This window comes from Carassius carassius, chromosome 17, assembly GCF_963082965.1.
Source record: "Carassius carassius chromosome 17, fCarCar2.1, whole genome shotgun sequence".
NCBI classification, from domain to species: Eukaryota; Metazoa; Chordata; class Actinopteri; order Cypriniformes; family Cyprinidae; genus Carassius; species Carassius carassius.
In genome coordinates this window covers 15,701,534-15,721,906 of record NC_081771.1, presented here as the reverse complement: position 1 = coordinate 15,721,906, position 20,373 = coordinate 15,701,534, and the positions used below count along the sequence as shown (strand labels likewise).

At 34.7% G+C, this 20,373-nt stretch overlaps 3 protein-coding genes across 6 annotated transcripts in view; 2 read left to right on the top strand and 1 right to left on the bottom strand.

Annotated features, from left to right (window-relative positions):
- Positions 1-4: 4 nt before the first annotated feature.
- On the bottom strand, positions 5-2,954 carry mrpl47 (mitochondrial ribosomal protein L47). Its single transcript, XM_059571092.1, has 7 exons — positions 2,772-2,954; positions 2,502-2,632; positions 2,261-2,321; positions 2,085-2,181; positions 683-813; positions 485-580; positions 5-246 (listed from the first exon to the last, which is right to left on the bottom strand). Exons 1-7 carry the CDS (start codon positions 2,903-2,905, stop codon positions 138-140), a joined length of 759 nt encoding a protein of 252 aa, XP_059427075.1. The 5' UTR covers positions 2,906-2,954; the 3' UTR covers positions 5-137.
- Positions 2,955-3,678: 724 nt separating this feature from the next.
- LOC132161202 (NADH dehydrogenase [ubiquinone] 1 beta subcomplex subunit 5, mitochondrial-like) lies at positions 3,679-8,402 on the top strand. The gene is made up of 6 exons (XM_059571091.1): positions 3,679-3,886; positions 4,459-4,544; positions 4,660-4,726; positions 4,826-4,887; positions 5,050-5,156; positions 8,156-8,402. The coding sequence occupies exons 1-6, from the start codon at positions 3,694-3,696 to the stop codon at positions 8,274-8,276; spliced, it is 636 nt and encodes a 211-aa protein (XP_059427074.1). The 5' UTR covers positions 3,679-3,693; the 3' UTR covers positions 8,277-8,402.
- Positions 8,403-9,422: 1,020 nt separating this feature from the next.
- Positions 9,423-20,373, top strand: part of LOC132161198 (ubiquitin carboxyl-terminal hydrolase 13) — a 29,181-nt gene continuing 18,230 nt past the window's right edge. For all 4 annotated transcript variants that reach the window (XR_009438109.1, XM_059571086.1, XM_059571085.1 and 1 more), the window contains exons 1-10: positions 9,423-9,633; positions 11,085-11,210; positions 13,809-13,869; positions 14,829-14,950; positions 16,294-16,436; positions 17,101-17,285; positions 17,449-17,543; positions 18,170-18,360; positions 19,309-19,380; positions 19,627-19,720. Coding sequence is in view for 3 of the 4 variants with exons in the window: in XM_059571086.1 (XP_059427069.1) it covers positions 9,523-9,633; positions 11,085-11,210; positions 13,809-13,869; positions 14,829-14,950; positions 16,294-16,436; positions 17,101-17,285; positions 17,449-17,543; positions 18,170-18,360; positions 19,309-19,380; positions 19,627-19,720 (1,200 nt within the window). In the remaining variant the exon portion in view is untranslated. The remainder of the gene's footprint in view (positions 9,634-11,084; positions 11,211-13,808; positions 13,870-14,828; positions 14,951-16,293; positions 16,437-17,100; positions 17,286-17,448; positions 17,544-18,169; positions 18,361-19,308; positions 19,381-19,626; positions 19,721-20,373) is intronic.

Genomic DNA, 20,373 nt, shown 5'->3' with positions numbered 1-20,373 from the left:
AACATTCTCCGTTACAGGTTTGAATTTATTATTTGACTGTACAACACATTTTGAATCTCCAAAACTTGTAGAGAAAAAAAAAAAAGTGTTACATGATGAAAAGACTATATTAAATGCGATAAGTCTTGCAAGTGGTTTCATGCAAGTGCAGTCTTTTTTGGAAATATTGTGGCAAGCCTTTTTTGGTTTCTCTTCTCTCTTTTTTCTTTCCGTATCTTACTCCTCAGGTATTTTTCAAGGCTCAACCTAAAATACAGAACAGCAAAGTGAAACATTACTGTGTAGCAAGCAAGAAAAGCCAAACATGTGAATTCTCACGTGAGAATTCCACATGAAACTTTGCATTCGCTTGCAAAGAATACAAAACTTTTGTGAGAACTTCAAATCTTTAAAATATAATTCCATAAAATAAATGTTTCTATTATATTTGTTGTTATTCTAATGGGAAAATTTTTTTGGTTGACTTGTAAAATCTGAGACTTGCCTTGTGTAAGGGGCTACATGTGATGGTTCAAAGAATCGCCGCCTTTTGTATCTGGAGTTCAGGTACCAGGGGATCGGATGTTCCTTGAAGCGGTACCTGATGAACAAACATGCTTGCTATAAGCTACATTACACAAACACTAAATAGATGTGCATACGAGAACAATCTGCAAAATATTTACTCATTTAATTTGCTTACCAGAAGGTTTTGCCAAAAACATTCCTGCGCCATTCGCCCGGTCTGCCTCGCTCTTGTCCCGTCTGCAGCAAGCGCAGAGCATCCTCACGTTCTGTTACAACTGTGTCAAGACGCTTCATTGACCTTTCAACCTATTAGAAGAATTCAGAATGGAAATATTGGTTCTTCCATGTACACTTGACAAATTGAGGAGAACAGGCACAGATTCACCCCGTGTTTCAACTTTAGCTGCTCTTGGATGTCATTTCCAAGGGACTGTAAGTAGGAATTACTCCCATCTAGTGGTGAAATTGTATTTTGCATTCAAACTAATTTTGCTCTCCAGCGCCTCGCTTTTTCAAATGCGCGTTGCATCTACGGTAGGCGATATGTACCAAAAAGCTTTGACAGGATGTCTTCTAATAGCACTTCGTTTTGGCGACGATGTTTTCTTCTCCTGTGGCGCTGCATATGTATGGTCCATAATAAGAATGCAATCCAGACTTTTAAACTTGCCGTTGCAGTTTCAAGCGACTCTCACTGCTCTGCACCTGCGTTTCTGGCTCTGACCGAAAACGCGTTGTGGAAACGCGTTGCCTTAGTACTTTTTGTCCCTCTCTGCTATTATAGTTTTGCAAGATGGCGGAACTACATGGAAGCCTCCGTCGACCTACCCGTCCCATGTATATAAAGATAATAAATTCTTCATTTACGAGGATTAGTTTAAACATTGGCATAGGTATTTGCACACCATTGAGGGCATATTTATGAATAAAAATATTGATTTTAGATAATAAAATACCTAAAAAGTTACTTATTGTCCCTTTAAAGGGAGTCATATGACCAAGAATAATCTCAGCAGATAAAACTTGGCAGGCTGTGCCAATATGTCCCTTCACAACAATGGTTATTAAAGACATTTGATCAAATAGATTTGTTTTCTATAGTACTTTAAAATATAATTTATTGCGGTGATGGCAAAGGTGAATCTGCAGCAGGTGTTAGTCCAGTCTTCAGTGTCATAGGATCTTTCAGAAATCATTCTAATATGCTGCTGACTTCGTATTTAAGAAAACATTTTTATCGTTATTATCAGTGTTGAAAACAGTTGTGCTAGTTTATTTCTGGAAGCAATGATATACGTTTTTTTTATCTTCAAGATTCTTTTATAAATAGCTCAAAAGAGCAGCATGTTGGTTTTGGTAGATTTTTTTTATTTTTATATAAATGTAAGAATGCTCACTGCCGCATAATCAACTGAGTGCATCTTTTGCTGAAGCATAAATCTTACTAAACCAAGCAGTAAACCAAAGTACTACATTGTCAATGTACCATAGTAACACCATAATACTTTTTTTTCAAGGTTATACCATTTTATCAAAGGAAACTAAATAATTCAGTTAAATTTCAACAAATTTGATACCTTTTTGAGGCGCTCTGGGCTGGGCATGGGAAGACGCTGTCGTTTTGCCTCCTGTTCTAAAGTGAGTAACATGTTCTTTTCCTTCAAAAGAACATACCTGCAAAATACAAATTGTATTTTAATATTCATTTTATGTTATTTTAACTTTGAAAGTCTATGAAAAACTACTCAATTACCAAAGTTTGTGTAAGTCTTCGTTACTTTTCACTCGAAGCTGTTTGGCAGTCCATGGAGCACCTTTGAGGTAAAATAATAATAATAATCAATAATTAATCAACACAATATATAATCAAGTAATGAGATGGTAGATTAATATGACTATCTCTGTCTAGATAGAGACCTCACTTGTTTTGAGATGAAGACTACAGCTTCTAGTAACTGAAAAAAAGGTGAAATGGTATGTAATATTGCTGGCACCTGATTTAACTGTTTGTTCGCCCCAGTTCTCTGGCAGGTCAAAAAATTCTTCCAGTCCTCTTCTGACACAGGATGTGTGGAGGGCTCGGTTATACACTGAGCTTCTGAACCACCACGAGTCATACGTTTGGCTAAATTTGGACAGAAATGAAAAAAAAGTTTATATTAATTGGTGATATATTAAACCATGCTTCGTTCATTCTGGTTAAGACACTATCATGATGCACTGACATTTAAGCCCGACATATAATCAGAAAGAAAAAAAAATACCTTCGTTGACACAAATGAAGTTTGGAGAAGGCCTGAGTCGCAGACTGAGGCTGTGTGTGCGAAGAGACTGTAACGACACGCTGAAACTGTCTGCAGACCGCGGCAGTCAGGCGGCTCGTCACGGCCGCGGACATCTTGACAATGTCACCCGAAACGATGAACGGAAGCGTGCAGCGCCACCTGTCGGACAGCAGTGTGTATTAACAACAGCACATTTCTCTACGGTAAAAGTCCCTACGTTTTTTTCCTCGTTCAGCACCACAGCATACACCAATATAAATTAACAATAAAACGTTATCCTACAAAATCAGCTATTTAAAATAGCATCGAATTGAGTTGCAATAAATAATATTTGCATGTATCTTTGAGTACTTTTTGTCGAGTGGTGATTGTTATTAAAAGTATATTTCCCCCTGTTTTTTTAAATGTCACATTAAAATTGTAGTTTTATTTTTTTAGAATTCATCATTTATTTGTGCTACTTTCCAAATGCCAATTCATAGACCCAGAATTTCAGCCAGTTAATATCGTAAGTAATGCTATTATTCTTTTAAGTATAATGAATTAAAGAACTGAAGTGCAATTTATTCAATCGAATAAAATACTACCATACATTCACAAATTTATCTGTTCTCATTTAAAAAAAAAAAGTTCGATTCAAATGGTATTCTATTCTATTCTATTCTATTCTATTCTATTCTATTCTATTCTATTCTATTCTATTCTATTCTATCTTAAGCTTCCTGTTCAAGCTGGCGAAAAAATGTCTAATTATTTACAGTAGTTCTTATTTAATTTCCGAAATCAACAGCTGTTTATGCAAATATTTTATATATGCAAATAAACAAATGTATTTTATTTGATTATTTTGAGGATCATCTTTGAACGCCATCTACGAACCTTTCTTTTGCCCTCAGTATGAATGGAGGACCCGGCTTCACTCTGCGTCAGATTAGCCAATCAGAGAAGGCCTTCTTCACGCACTCCCTCAACAGTCATGGTGGGCATGAGCCTTCTGAGGACGGCGGCTGCTTTTACAGCCCGATTAAACCCGCTGAAAAGAACATGCCAGTCTTCAAATCTGCTCTCCAGGACTGTTGCACGTTCAGAACAAGGTAAATAATATTTATTCTTACTAAACACAACGACATGACTGTTGAGAAGGATTCTTTTTAGGAGTGACCTTGCTTTGCTTGCTTTAGCATGTCGAGTGTAAACTGGCCTCTACAACAATCCAGTCTGAACCTGTAACCTTCCTATAGCTATCACATATAGCTGTTAAACTATGTATATACGTACATATACTGATTTTACATAGCCATATAACATATAATAGCCAATTAACAGTTTCTGATTCAAAATATTTCTTGAGTTTCTTACCCGTTGCTTGTAAGTGTCGACGTGCGAATCGAACCAAGTTTGTCAAACAAACATGTTTTTAAGTTAGTCAAACGCAGTACTTTGGCCTTCATTGTGTTTGTAACAGTTTTACTTCCACTTAAGACTTAACAGTTGGATTTGCATCTGTAACTGTGTGTTACTCTTGCTTCAGGTTCATTTTGTATTAAATTTAACTTCCTGTTGAATAGTTTTTTTTAATTCAGTAATGCTGTGGTAATGTGTGTTGACTTGCTGGTCTTCTTTTTTTCTTGTTTTTAAAACCTATTTTAACGTTGTTCTTTTACAGTTGTTGTCCGTCATGGGAGCCATGGGAAAAGGATGTTTATCATCAAGCCCACTGACTTCTACGACAGAAGATTTCTTCACCTGCTGGTAAAACTTGTTATAAATACTTTGCTTCCGTTGCATATTATTTATAATACTCATTCCAATAATAATTTTAAATAATTTACCAGTCTTTCTCTCCTCTCTTGTTTGGTTACACCAGAAATATTACATTCTTCTCGCTGGCATCCCTGTGGCAGCTCTTGTGACGTTTGTTAATATTTTCATAGGTAAATTTGTCATGTAATTGGTCATTTCTCTTCCTGTAGCTTCTGTACCTGCCATAATTACTTGAATAATGTCAGTTACATCTGCAAATCACTTAACAGGAGAATCTGAGTTAGCGGAGATACCCGAAGGTTACGAACCAGAGCACTGGGAGTACTACAAGGTATTCTAAAATGTAACCGCATAAAAACGTCAAATATATTTTATCTGGCAGTAAAAAAAGTGCCCAATGTAATTGTATTATTATTTTTTGTTGTATTGTGCTGCTGCTGTCATTAAATGCTTCTGGTCTTTTCTTTAATTGGTTTTCTTCATTATATCTTAGCATCCCATCACCCGCTGGATTGCTCGTAGCTTTTATGACAGCCCAGTGAAGGACTATGAGAAAATGATGGCACTTATCCAGATGGAGGCCGAGAAGGCTGAAATGAGGTAAACTGTCTTTATATGATTCAGCTAATTAGGATCAATAAGAATATGACGTATTTTACATTTATGTATTTACATTTTAAAAATTATATTTACATTTTTCTACATATTTGGCAATACTTTACATTTAAGGTATAATTTTTTTTTTAACAACAAACATTTGCTGGAAATGTACTTGCCCTCAGGCAGTCCCAAGATGTAGATTAATTTTGTTTCTTCATCAGAAAAGATTTGGAAACATTTAGCATTACATCACTTGCTCATCAGTGGATCTTCTGCAGTGAATGGGTGCCATCAGAATGAGCATCAGAATGAGTCCAAACAGTTGCTAAAAACATCACAATAACCAACAAGTAATTAAAATGACTTGATTAATCAGTAAACATATTGTGAAGTGAAATGTAAATGAAGATGTTTTTTTTTTACTTCAAACTGCTGCTTCCTGCTAAAAATGAATCCTCTTTCCATAATATATCTTTCTCTAGTGAATAATAAATTGCTCAGAAACATAAATTGGTTCCTATGCAACAGTGTATGGACTTTTTCACTGGAGGAAGCATCATTATGGATTATGGAATGATATTTTGGCCAGAAGGAACAGTTTAAAGTTAAAACACCTTAAATTGATGGACTGTGGATGTGGATTACTTGTGGATTATTATTACGTTTTTATTAGCTGTTAAGACTCTCATTCTGAAGGCACCAATTCACTGCAGTGAATCAGCATTTTCAGCATATTTTTGATTTGTGGGTGAACTATTATTTTAATGACATTAGCTAACATGTAATAATAATTAAAATACTTTTAAAGCCTTTATTAATCTTAGTTAATTTCATTATTAAAATCAAAAGTTATATCTGTTAATACTATCTGATGGACCTGAGCTAACATGAACTAACTCAACGGTTGTGTTTAATAGAGATAAATACATACTTTAACAAATGCATTGGGCATTGTTAGTGAACTTTAATGAATGCATTAAGAGATGTTACAGGGATAGTTCACCCAAAAATGAATTTTGGAGTTTCTCTTAATAAAAAGTTTGAAAAGTAAAAGTATTGTCTTAACTGAAATTTTTGTTAGCCTTCGAGTCAAAAAGGATGAGAACCAGTGTTTTTTTTTTCTGCATTTCATAATTTCTTGCTCCACGGTATGAAATATATATGAGCGAGTAGGACAAAACAGTTTGAATTTTATTACAAGAATTACAAATTAATGAAAGGAGAAGGACTCAGCTGGTTATCAATTTAATGCTATAATAACTTTTAAGCCATTCTGATTAAAGTAGAATCAAAGAGATTTAGATTATCTAGTTTAACAGTCTGTAAATTCTGCTCATTAAAGCAATCTGCACCATATGTAGGTTCATTTCAAGTGTGAGTTGCCCTCAGGTAAGAAATATGACAATATCAATAAATCATGGAATAAAAGATAAGAAGAAAAGAGCAAAAACTTCTGTAGGGTAAAGGAATGAAGGAATTGTCAAACATTGCGATGCAATTTAATGTCAGTAGTACAACAACAAAGGAACTTGATGATTTTGGCTCACATTTAACAAAAACCCACCAATTCACTATCTCAACAAATTAGAATATGGGGACATGCCAATCGGCTAATCAACCCAAAACACCTGCAAAGGTTTCCTGAGCCTTCATAATGGTCTCTCAGTTTGGTTCACTAGGCTACACAATCATGGGGAAGATCTGACAGTTGTTCTGAAGACAATCATTGACACCCTTCACAAGGAGGGTAAGCCACAAACATTCATTGCCAATGAAGCTGGCTGTTCACTGAGTGCTGTATCCAAGCATATTAACAGAAAGTTGAGTGAAAGGAAAAAGTGTGGAAGAAAAAGATGCACAACCAACCAAGATGCAGCCTTATGAGGATTGTCAAGCAAAATCGATTCAAGAATTTGAGTGAACTTCACAAGGAATGGACTGATGCTGGGGTCAAGGCATACAGATGTGTCAAGGTATTTGGCTTCAGTTGTCGTATTCCTCTTGTTAAGCCACTCCTGAACCACAGCCAGTGTCAGAGGCATCTTACCTGGGCTAAGGAGAAGAAGAACTGGACTGTTGCCCAGTGGTCCAAAGTCCTCTTTTCAGATAAGAGCAAGTTTTGTATTTCATTCGGAAACCAAGGTCCTAGAGTCTGGAGGAAGGGTGGAGAAGCTCATAGCCCAAGTTGTTTGAAGTCCAGTGTTAAGTTTTCACAGTCTGTGATGATTTGGGGTGCAATGTCATCTGCTGGTGTTGGTCCAATGTGTTTTTTGAAAACCAAAGTCACTGCACCCATTTACCAAGAAATGTTGGAGCAGTTCATGCTTCCTTGTGCAGACCAGCTTTTTGAAGATGCTGATTTCATTTTCCAGCATGATCTGGCACCTGCCCACACTGCCAAAAGTTGGTTAAATGACCATGGTGTTGGTGTGCTTGACTGGCCAGCAAACTCACCAGACTTGAACCCCATAGAGAATATATTGGGTAATGTCAAGAGGAAAATGAGAAACAAGAGACCAAAAAATGCAGATGAGCTGAAGGCCACTGTCAAAGAAACCTGGGCTTCCATACCACCTCAGCAGTGCCACAAACTGATCACCTCCATGCCACGCTGAATTGAGGAAGTTTTTAAAGCAAAAGGAACCTCTACCAAGTATTGAGTACATGTACAGTAAATGAACATACTTTCCAAAAGGCCAACTATTCACTAATTGTTTTTTTTTTTTTTTTTTTTTTAATGGTTTTATGAAGTATTCTTATTTGTTGAGATTTGGTGGGTTTTTGTTAAATGTGAGCCAAAATCATCAATTAAAAGAACCAAAGACTTAAACTACTTATGTCAGTGTGCATTGAATTTAATACACAAGTTTCACAATTTGAGTTGAATTACTGAAATAAATGAACTTTTCCACAACAATCTAAGTTATTGAGATGCACCTGTATGTATCTTGTTTTTATGTAGCCTAATTGATTATCTCTAATTTATGTTTTTCTTGTAGACATCTACAACTTGAAGTCCGCCGACACATGAGAGAAAAAGGAGATGGACCCTGGTTCCAGGTTCAGACACTTGATAAGAATCTCATCGACCATAGCCCCAAGTCATCCCCGGATAACTAGGAGTGGTTATGCATACCTGTCCAAAATAATCAGCCATTATACAATGTATAATGTATTGTTATAAATAAATAATATCATGTGTTTTTTTTTTTGCCTCTGGCACCAATAAACTAATGATTATAAATAGTTTACTGCTCTTTTGAGTATTCCTTGAAGAATTTATTCAGAAATTAAAATGTAATCATTTACTGATTTCAGACTGTTCATTGCAAAAATATATTGTATGTGCTTAGAAGATTTGGAATACAGCAAATACTGACTGCTGGTTTTATGTTTATAGAAGCTTTAAAGCTCCTTACCCCATTCTTTATATTTTCATGAAAAAGATATATATATATATATATAAGATATAATTTCTTATTTTGTGTTCCACAAAAATAGGAAAGCCATCCAGGCTTTCAAGAGAACAAATACCAAAGAAACAGTTGGAATCAAAAGGTAAATATTACAAAAAAAAAATTAAAAGATTATTTCAGTATTATGTGAATAAAATAACATTTCAGTTCATAAATTCTTTCTCCAAGTAAACAACTCCAATTGTATTGCAGTCTATTGTCTTCAGCCTAATAAATCATTGTAAAACATCAATTTCAATATATTTAGTTTGAACTAATATTAGAATTAAAAAATACAAATTTAGACCACAATTATTACTGAATTATTATTGAAACGGTAAAGTTGTTTAGTGTAGTAGGTTATATGATACGGGTTTAATTAGCAATTAGCTTTGAAACACAATTTAAAACCACCGCGCTGATAACTTTAGTCTATAAGACTTTTCATAACATTACAGTAAGCACCAAGTACTTTACATGAAAACGTAAAAATACCTAAATGAATATAACAGATTAAAGATTAGGCTCATTTTATAATGAGCCTATAATATAATCTATACTTATACTGTACATAAAATACTTAACAATAAATGGAATTTAAAACCAGGTAATAATAAAGGATAACATAATACATACAATCTTTCATTAAAATGCTTGTAAAAAGATTTAAAAAAAAAAAAAAAAAAAAAAAGATAACGTGGGCTCAGGGTGAATAATGTGAAATTATTCATTTTCTCCAAGGGGACTACCATTGTTTCCCAACCACTAAACCCCACCTCGACTGTAATGTTTTCGTCGTCACATCCGAGGAATGTCGGGTCTGTATGATTTAAAAATAGCCCCATCTCATCTTCTGCCTGACACGCTGCTCCAGCGAGGCTCATAGTGGTGCGAGCAGCAGGAATGTGAAGATGGCTACAGATCTGGGAGAGCTACTGGTCCCGTACATGCCCACCATTAGAGTACCGAGGACAGGAGACAGGGTTTTCAAGAGCGAATGCGCTTTTTCCTACGACTCTCCTGTGAGTATTAACACTTCATGCATGAACGTTAAACAACAACTGGCGTCTCCCGGACACGTGAAAAGCTGCGTGTAAGAGAGATGGGGGATCCTCGGCCACCATTCTCCAACTTATGCGACAGCCTTCAGAAATAAATAAATAAGTAAATAAATAAACCACGGGTGTTTACATCTACAGTGGGACCAGGTTTCCCTACTTCAAACGGCGCTTTACAAGCTACAGATGTATAACGGTAGCAAAAATAACACTACAAGTCTGAACGCTGTTCTGTTACAGAGAATTTCTGTCCTCTGTTTTTAAAGGCGTGTCAAAGCAATAATAATATTTCCCCCGTTCTTCCATCTAAATTGGCAGTCTAGTAGCATGATACTTGTTCAGATCAGACTGTATTGTTTGACACCAATAGACAAACGACTGTTGTGTAGCTTGATAAATGTGAAAACTGATTTCCTAAATGTACACTAATAAGCAGTAAGCAGCCATGACCTATAAAAAGAATCCAGGTCAACATGGATTGTTATAAATATTCAGCTGTACAAGCTCTGACCACAAATAATATATAATAACCATATATTTTGGAGAGCGCTGATGCGAACATTTCTAGAAATGTGGGTAAAGTGCACAACTAGCTCCCAGCTGTATAAGTTTTAAAGGTGACTCAGCTGTTTGGAGTTCTTCATGTCAGACTAAAAGACAGGTTATTTTTACACACTATCTGTTCAAGCTCGTGTGTCACCGGGAGCTAGTGACAGGTTTTTCAGTCTGGTGGGCCCTCAAGACCCTAACCAACACACACCAGCCCTGTAACTCGTGTTTGGATTCAGATAAAACTTCTTATAATAAATAAATTATAAATTAATTAATCTTATTGTTTTGGATTAATTTTTAAATTTAAAGGAACAAACCCCATTTAAAACAACATTGATAACTTACAATTAAATAAATTATATGAAGAATCCTAATGACCAGAAGTATGATGCCATGTTATTGCAGTACTGAAAACAATTAATTAATGCGCGGCAACAAAAAAAGTACACCGTTATAAAAGTAACAGGCACAATTCTGAGCATTATGCAAGTTTATGGTTATAACTTTTATGTCTAATTATTTTAGGCCTATTTCTAATAATAGAGAGCAGATACTCTGCATTAAAATTCAGTAAAGCCCTAGATTGCAAAAAGGATTCAGTAATTTTTGATTGTGTTCAGCTATGTTTTCTCTTTTCGTGTATACAGTTTGTGTGTTGATGATGTTTACGCCTTCAAATGTTTATGACATCTAATCTCTAATAGTAGTTTTTTTCACATTTGTTTTCTAAATGAAACTTATTAGAATTATGAGATTGTACATAATATGTACAATTGGTTTTAACAATTGATGTTTAACTTTGAAGTATAAAATTACTTGGCTACATTTGACTTCGCTTAAATCAGGTTTCATCATTTTTTAAGGAATCGGAAGGAGGTCTGTATGTGTGTTTGAACTCATTCCTGGGTTTCGGAAGAGAACATGTGGAGAGACATTACCGTAAAACTGGACAGAGTGTGTACATGCACTTAAAACGACACGTGAAAGAGGTAAGAAGAGTGACAAAACTATTTTCAAGCTTTGTTTCATTCTACACTCTAGGAACCTGTACATATTAAATGCATTATGGAAACTTACTGAGCTGTATCCAACAACAAAGAAAGCAAAAGAGACAAAGTAATATTGAATGATCATTTGTGTAATGTAGTGCAGAAACAGATTTAGTGCATCCAGTAACATAACAAAAGCATTCCCATAAACATAAGGTACTAGTGAATAATATCATTAATGAGTACACTTTTCTAGAACAGGTGAGGCCAGTATTTTATTAGGTCAAGTTAGAATATGCAGATTGCACTGTGCTGATTTAAAGAGGAAATCTGTGGAATAGATTTGAATATGATAAGTTGTGCTAAACAAGGCCAACAACACTAAAAATAAATTTCAAAGCATTTTCAAATTAGCAGTAATGCATTTTAAACATGCAAGGCGTGGAGGATGTGTGGATCATGAAGGACAGATGTTCTGATTCTGCAGAAATCTGTGGAGCTTTCTTTGGACTTTTGTCAGCAGATTCAATGCGGATGTGATTATTATTCTACTGAGACTATGTATGTAACAGCTAATTATTATTTAGATTATTGATTAGTCTGACAGTTCTACTGTTCATTATAAAAAAATATAAAGTCTAAAAAAATATATGAATTCACATTTCACATCAGCATTATCCTCTAAACAATGTGGAATTTGAAGGCACTGAAAACAAATAGAGTGAGCGTGTCTATGTGCAATGAAACTTTGTATGCAAAAAATTAAACCGATTGCTTACTATTTGAAAGTTGAAGTTAAAATCAGTACATTAAAATGATAAAAAACAACAAAAGCAAAGACTAAACCTGGTATGAGATAGGAGGAACACATTCACTCATCTGAAAATATGATATTTATATTCCATTACAATAGTCCCTTTACTGTTACTGCTCATAAAAAAAATACAATTAATTGTGTAACATGTAGAATGTAATTGTAGAATTTGTTTTCTTATCATAGTGCACAGACACAATTAATCACTAATCAAATTAGTTGTCAGTTATTATCATTATCGATTTTATGAGTTGTTGCAGTCAAAGCATATGTAGCTTGTTGAGGTCACATCCTTTTGATTTGTCCTGTAACTCATATACCTACATTTACACAATTCACAAAGCCTGCATTGCAGGAGGTCTGTTGGATTTAGAACATTTTATGTCCATGTTCAGAACTAAGAATTTTTTTTAAAGCATCTTTTAATGTAATTGTTTTAATCATGTGATGTGGTAGTTCTTCAGCACAAATTAAGAAAGAGTTCAGACAGAGGGTGGGTTTGACATTTTGGCTTATAAATGATGAGCCCAGCATAACTCTCTTGGGAAATGTCAGCAAGAAAAAGCACAATAAAAGAACATCTGGATGTTTACAATAATTACAGTAAATGTGTTTTCAGAGCTTTTTCACAAACTGAGTGACATGTCAGAGTCGTTTTCTGTGATAACTAGACAGCATGGTAGATAAAAATAAATAAAAAATAACCCCTTGGTACACAGCGAAGAAAACTATATGTCCTAAATTCAATATAATCTTTGAATTTTAAATCTTCCGATTTTAAAGTGATGTCTGATCTTTGAATGTTATCATGGCTGTCTTTCCTTATAGCAGTTCTATTGAATCCCAGTCTGCTCCTATATACTGACCTAATGATGACTGATTTGTTGGTCATTTAGAACAGGAACCCAATTATGTCATGGTTTCTTGTTTTTTTTCCAAATGAATGTGGATATGCTGGTTAAATGCTGCTATATTCATGTCTGGATCTGTCCTGAAACAGCCGACCCTGTTCCTGTAGCTTTTGTGTTCACTGTTTATACTTAGGATCACACGAGAAGCCTGTCAGCATTACCCATTCAGCCGTTACTCTACAATCTCTTTACTCGTTTTACCATTATGAGCTTTGGACAGAACAAACATTTCCAACTGTCAAGTTTTAATATGCACATCAGTGGGATTTTATCCAGATTTTCAACATGATTCAGTTATATTTGTTATTCAGTATAGACCATGAGATTATTACCCATGTTGTTTTCTTTTATGATTTTCTTTTATTAAAATGTCAAAACACTGGTACTAAAACCACAACAAACAAAGAAACAAGGAACAGATACTGTCAGCACTGCTAATGGATGGAAAATATCCACATCACATAGTAATACAATATGTGACCCTGCAACTCAAAACCAGTCATAAGTAGAAGAGGTATATTTGTCGCAATAGCCAATACATTGTATGGGTCAAAATAATCTTTTTTTCTTTCATGCCAAAAATCATTAGGACATTTAATAAAGATCATGTTCAATGAAGATTTTGTTGTATGCAGTGATAAGAACTTCATTTGGGCAACTTTAAAGGCGATTTTCTTAATATTTAGATTTTTTTTTTTTGCACCCTTGGATTCCAGATTTTCAAACCATACATCAATGGAAAGCTTATTTATTCTAAAAAAAATGACCCTTTTGTATGGTTTTGTGGTCCAAGGTCACATATAAAATATTTGAGTACAAAGCAAAGCACTTTACAGTTTTATGACCCACGTTGTTTCCTGATGTTAATTACAGAAAGCCACAGGTGCTGCAGGGGGTGCCTTACCGAGAAGAAGGAACGGAAAAGTATTTTTAGGTAAGTCTGTTTTAAAGTTTTTTTAAAAAGAGACTAAAATTTCTACCTCAAACCCTTTTTAATAAGTCATGTATTTTCATGTCTAGCAGTCTCTGTCATTACTGGCTGGGGTTAAATTTAGCTAATTTATTTGTATAAGCTGTTAGTAACCCTTCTAAATCTAAAGTGCCACATGCTTGCCCTGGCCTAATCTTCTGCTATGGAGGGTTGGTTTACAGTGGCTGACTATGCCTGTCAGCTGCTGTGCCATATCAACCCCCCAAGCTGACACACTTCTGCTATTGGAGGTGTGACGTAGCAGGTGGGGGACCGACCGGTGGCCGCTTATTCTCAGGCATCCAATCAATTTAAACGCCTCCTTCTCTGGTCGAGAATACGATACGTCAGAAGCGATGCCAGTCATTTTGTAACCCCACAATGCTTCCCAAAATATGTCATTTAGACAACTCAGACTGTTTTATTAATGATAACATGTCTGCTTGGAGCACAAACATATGCAATCATATTTTCTTTAGTCTGTCTGTTTTCGTCGCCATGTTTTTTGTGCAGAAAAAAAACCTTAAAATTGTTGTATTATTCTTGTAAAATGATCAAACTTGCAGTTTTTATGACCTCATTTTGATCGAGAGACTAAAATATGCATCGCACCGCCTTTTAAAAGGTTGTTAAAAACCTGAAAAGGGTAAACTGCCACTAGCTGCCCCTAAAATATACACTTTTTATTAGACATTGATATACAGAATTTTTGTTGTTCAATCAAGAGAGCTTAAGAAAATGTTTCATTAAAACATACTTAAAAGATAAATATGAATAGAAATCAATTTTTGACTGTGTACATTTTGTGCAATTTCATCATGTTTATTAATTAATTTTTGGGGGACTTTTAAGCAATTGTTTTGATTGCAGTCATCCCCTCAGCTCTCGATTAAAAATATCTCTCTCTGCTTCCTTTCCTGAAGATTTAGAGCTTAACCGTGATTTTAACGGAGATGATTATGAGTATGAAGATGAAGCCAAGCTTGTCATATTTCCAGACCACTTTGAGATCCCTTTACCAAATATTGAGGAGTTGCCCGCACTGGTTAGTGAGAGTGTGTGCTCATGCGCCCTGTGTGCCCTGCATGCCAAAGGCCTGGTCTGCCTTTCAGTTTCAGTGCTTGCTTGTCACGTCATTACATTTTATTCTGTCTGCCGATGACATTATTTTTACAAACTCACTGTTCATGCTTCTCATTGTGTGCAGTGATGTCATGTGGCGTAACAATAATATGAGTTTTAGATTGGTATCCTAACCTATCTTTTTAAAGAAGTTTCTTTTTTATTTGATCTGAATTCTTATAAAGCACAATTATTAGTCATTGCTGCCTGCCATGTCTTGTGTTAGTACTGACATTTTTTTTGAAAATATTAAGAGCAATAAAGGTGTTTTTAGGGGTAAACACAGATACAGAGAGAGCAAGTTGGCTGATATCAGTTATAATACAGATACATTTTAACATAAAATTTCTTAATTAAGGATGACAAAAAAGATCATGGAAAATCGAACACTTATTAAATTTAGCACTTAGTGCTGTTTGTGAATTTCTAAAAATATACACTACTGTTCAAAAGTTAGTAACTGTGAGTAGCTGAGTAGCTGGTTTTTTTTTAATTGAAAGAACATTTTATTTTTTTATCATCAAGAATTCATTCAGATTATCTAAAAGTAACAGTAAATACTTTTACACTGCTTCTAAATTAAAATTCTATTTCAAATAAATGCTGATCTTTTAACATTTTTTTTAATCAAGAATCACGATTTCCCAAAAATTTTAAGCAGCACAACATTGAAAATAAAAATAAAAAGTTTCTTGAGCAGCAAATCAGCATATTAATATAATCATGTGACAGGAAAGACTATTAGAATGACTGCTGAAAATTCAGCTTTGCCATCCAGAAATAAATTATGTTTGAAAATATAAAAAAATATATATATATTTTAAATTTCAAAAATTTTTTGTTAAAAAATTAACTTTTTAAAACTGATTTTACAGTAGTGTGCACACAGATATCTCAAATATTGTAGTAATTACCTGTTGTTATATTCTTCTTTCTGTACGCATGATGCAAAAAGATTCATTTGTTACAGTTTATGTTGTACTTCAGTTATTCATACAACACTAATAGTAGCACACAACCAAACACACATTTTTGTATTTGTCTACAACTGCATGGTGTGCTTACTGCTGCTGCGCTTTTATTTATTACCTAGAAAATAGTTGCGTTATCTAACCTATTTTCCCAGGAGTTTTAAGGCTTTTAAATGTAATTAGTCATAATGTCCACCACTTTCCAGCTTGCTGTGGTTTTTTTAAGCACTCATTAGGAGCAATATCACACTAAGCAATGTAACAGCTGTAATATAAATGTCCCTTTAACTTTCAGGTGACAATAGCCTGTGATGCCGTCCTCAATGCTCCGTCTCCATACAAAAAGCAGGAATCTGATTCATGGGAAGAGGAGATCCAAGTATCTAAACATGCCAGAAGTCTCAGACAGCAGGAGAGTGGGGTTCGAATTCCTCCCAGGTTGGTCACATGGCAGCCCAGAGTCATATGGACTAGTATTCTAGAGACTGCTGATGCTTGCTTCAGGTCACCCTTGAATCTGATGATGTGTCTGCTTTCTCTGCCAAGTGGAATAATATCAAAACAAGCTATTGATGTTTGATGAAGTGCTTGAATATGTTTAGGATAACTTATTAAAACACCAAGTAGAATATCTTGACATCTATGAGGCAATGCAACCGTTATCCTGATTCAAATATTTCTAAAAACTTATTTGATGAGCATGGACATTTTTTTCAGAATTTGGAACTAATTTTAAAGGATTCTAATTGAAATGAAATGGCAATCAAATTAGATCCAAGCAGATAAACTGGAATCCCTTTGGTATTGGTATTGTGTAATCTTTATACAGGAACTTTTCCAGTTTACACAGCAAAAATAGATGCAACACTTTTTACCATATTTACTCTAAAATTATCTTTATCTTATAAACTTTAAAAGAGAAGATTTGCATTTTCCTTTTCTAAGGGTATTGCTAGATTTAAGAACAGACACAATAGGAATCAGTGTTGTTTTTGTATTATTAATATACTATTATTGTATTTTAAATAAACTTTTCCTTTTCATTTAAATTTGTATGTTTTTTCTTCTGTTTGTTTCTTCGATATGGTTTATGTATTATTAGCGGCTGGAAGTGCGCCAAGTGTGAAATGAGAGAGAACCTGTGGCTAAACCTGACGGATGGCTCTGTCCTCTGTGGGAAGTGGTTCTTTGATGGGAGCGGAGGGAACGGACATGCCCTTGAGCACTACAAAAAAACCAACTTCCCCCTGGCAGTTAAACTCGACACAATCACCCCAGATGGAGCAGGTAAGGGTCTCTCAATGACAGGTTTTCATGCATTACAGACTTTCAGGGAAAATGTTGGCACACATGTATAACACACACAGAAAATTTCAAGCTCAAGCATAATTTAGACAAAAAGAGATAATAGAAGTTTTTATGGATGTTTCAGTTCCTGTCTTTTTTGCAGATGTTTATTCGTTTGACGAAGAAGAAGCAGTGCTTGATCCTCACATATCAGAACATTTGTTACACTTTGGAATAGATATGCTGCAAATGCAAAGGGTATGTAAGTTTCCCTCACATTTTATTACAAAATGTCTCCGCCAATTACAAAGTTTTCCCTTTTTTTTTTATAAATAAAAGTTTATCTTTTTAATACTTGACTATGCAGATTATACAATATAATAATAATAACTATAATTATAACAGCAATAATAATAATAATAATAATACATTTCTTACTAAATTTCTGTGTTACAGATTATATTTTGATATATATTTTTGGTAACACTTTAGTATAGGGAGGGACCAATTCTCACTATTAACTACCGGTAGTTGCTTATTTCTATTATTGCATATTGGCTGTTTCTGAGTACTTATAAAGCACATATTCAGCATGACCATATTTTACATTCCTAATCCTAACCAATACCTAAACTTAACAAATACTTAACTACTAACTATTAATGAGCAGCAAATTAGGAGTTTATCGAGGCAATAGTCATAGGTGTGAGTTTTTTTTTTTTTTTCTCGGTATAAATGGATCTAGATTCCACAGTAATTGGGGGTCCTGCCATCAAAACGTTTGAAAATCCCTGGGAATTGACCAACTAGTTAAATACTTAAGCAAAAACAAGCAACACTGCCTCCTTCCCTTCTCCTCAAATGTCTATGTCCATCCTTCACAGACAGAGAATGGTCATCATACAGACAACCACGTCCAGCCTCGTGTGAGTGACTGGGAAGTTATTCAGGAGGCGGGTCTAAAGCTAAAGCCTGTCTATGGCTCAGGATATACAGGCATCAAAAACCTGGCCAACAGCTGCTACCTGAGCACCACTATGCAAGTGCTTTTCAGTATTCCAGAGTTCCAGAGAGCGTAAGTACCTTAAAGCCCTTATCGGTCCAATTCATTCTACATGCTTGTCCACATTCTCCACCCATTGTCTTTGAGTCTGTACCCAAAGTAAAAACATGAGTTTGAATGCTGTCACACTGTAGAAGTGACATTTCTGGCCCTCCAAGATAAGTTACTTTCTTCATCGTGACAGATTTGGAGAAATTTAGCATTACAATATTTGCTCACCAGTGGATCCTCCTCATTGAATGGGTGCCATCAGAATGAGTCTAAAAAGGCTTCATGTTTGTATTTGTAATAAACATGAATTCTAACTTCAAACCATTGCTTTCAGCTAAAATATGAGCTTTGCTCATATTGCTTTCAGCTTCCTAAATATTAGATATTATGCTTTCAATAATATAATTTTTTCCAGTAAATCATGTTGTCTAAATTAGGAGAGAGATATGCACAGATAAAGCACAATTTACAAGCAAAAGCAGTCCAAAACAGTTCTAAACAAATCATGGAAAATCATGGGATGGACTTTGTTTGAAGAAGGGCTATAATGGATTATGGACTCGTATTTTGGCCAAAAGTGATGGTTTAAAGATTGAATAAGTTGAATGACTGGAGTCATGTTTTTTTATCAGCTGGATGGACTCTCACTCTGATGGCACCCATTCACTGCAGAGGATAAATTGGTGAGCAAATGATGTAATGCTAAATTTCTCAGAACCTGCTCCAGTACAGAAACAAAATATTTAACATCTTAGATGGCCTGAGAGTGATTACATTTTACATTTTGGGAGAACTTTTCCTTTAATCTGTGCCTTCTAGCAGTTTGATTGCTTTTTTGTGTGTGTATGTTAATGATTTTATTTAAGTGCCAGATTTAAAGCATCTAGTCAGGGTCTTTACTTACTGAAGTCAATATGCAGGTGCAACAGTAAAAAACTATTGCTTTTCTTTACAATATTTATGCTGCAGGTATGTTGGCAACCTACAGAGAATATTTGACTTCTCACCCCTCGATCCAACTCAGGATTTCAACACACAAATGTAGGTGTTTTTGTCATGGAATGTTAATATCACGTTACATTTATTTTCTTTTTTATTTCTGAAATTCAAGTTACATCAAATTCTTGTATAATATATTTGCAATGCAGTATTATAACAGTTGCATGAGTTTGACAGGTACATTGATCGACAGTAAATTTAAAGTTTAATATGGCAGCACTCTTTCCTAAATTGTGTCATTTCGACATGGTATCTAAAAGCGGAATGTTTGCTTTCCTACATTTTAAGGGCGAAACTCGGTCATGGACTTCTGTCAGGCCAGTACTCAAAACCTCCAATGAAATCAGAACTTATTGAACAGGTGGTGAATGAAGAACACAAGGTATTTGACTTGGTCTGTCTTGTTGATATGTGGCTTGATTAGGTCCACATAATGCTGTTTACACTTACTGTACAAGATGCTTGTCAGACCAATACCCATGGTGCCATAACTACCAATGAGATCGCAGACATGAATGTACCTTTAGTGTGCTTGTTTGGCTTGTCTGATTGTTTATTTAAGAGGAGCCACAATATCAGATATTAACTGATCTGTTGTATTCTAAAAGTTATCAAGGTATATGTGTGTGTGTGTGTGTGTATTATTATAAATTACAAAAATTTAGTCATTTGGAGGTCAACTGGATTTCAACAGAATTGTTAATATGCTTCCAAAATAATATAAATAATTTTTTTGTTCAAAGAATGCATGGGCTTAATTTATGGAAGTAAAATAATGACTTATGTCTTTGAAGCAAAAAAGCATGCTGAATAGCACTAACTGAAAAATAATGCATTGCATTAAAAGTACTTGCATTTTAATGCCTTGAATTTCCAGGGCTTGCATTGTTAGGTCCTGAAATTTTATATAGTTGTTCATTTAAGCTGTGAATATTTCAATTCAAAATATTTCACACACCTTTTCATAATTAAAAAAATCAATAATTCATATTCACGTTCCAGAATTCACTTCCAAAATATTCAATCGGTTAAAAA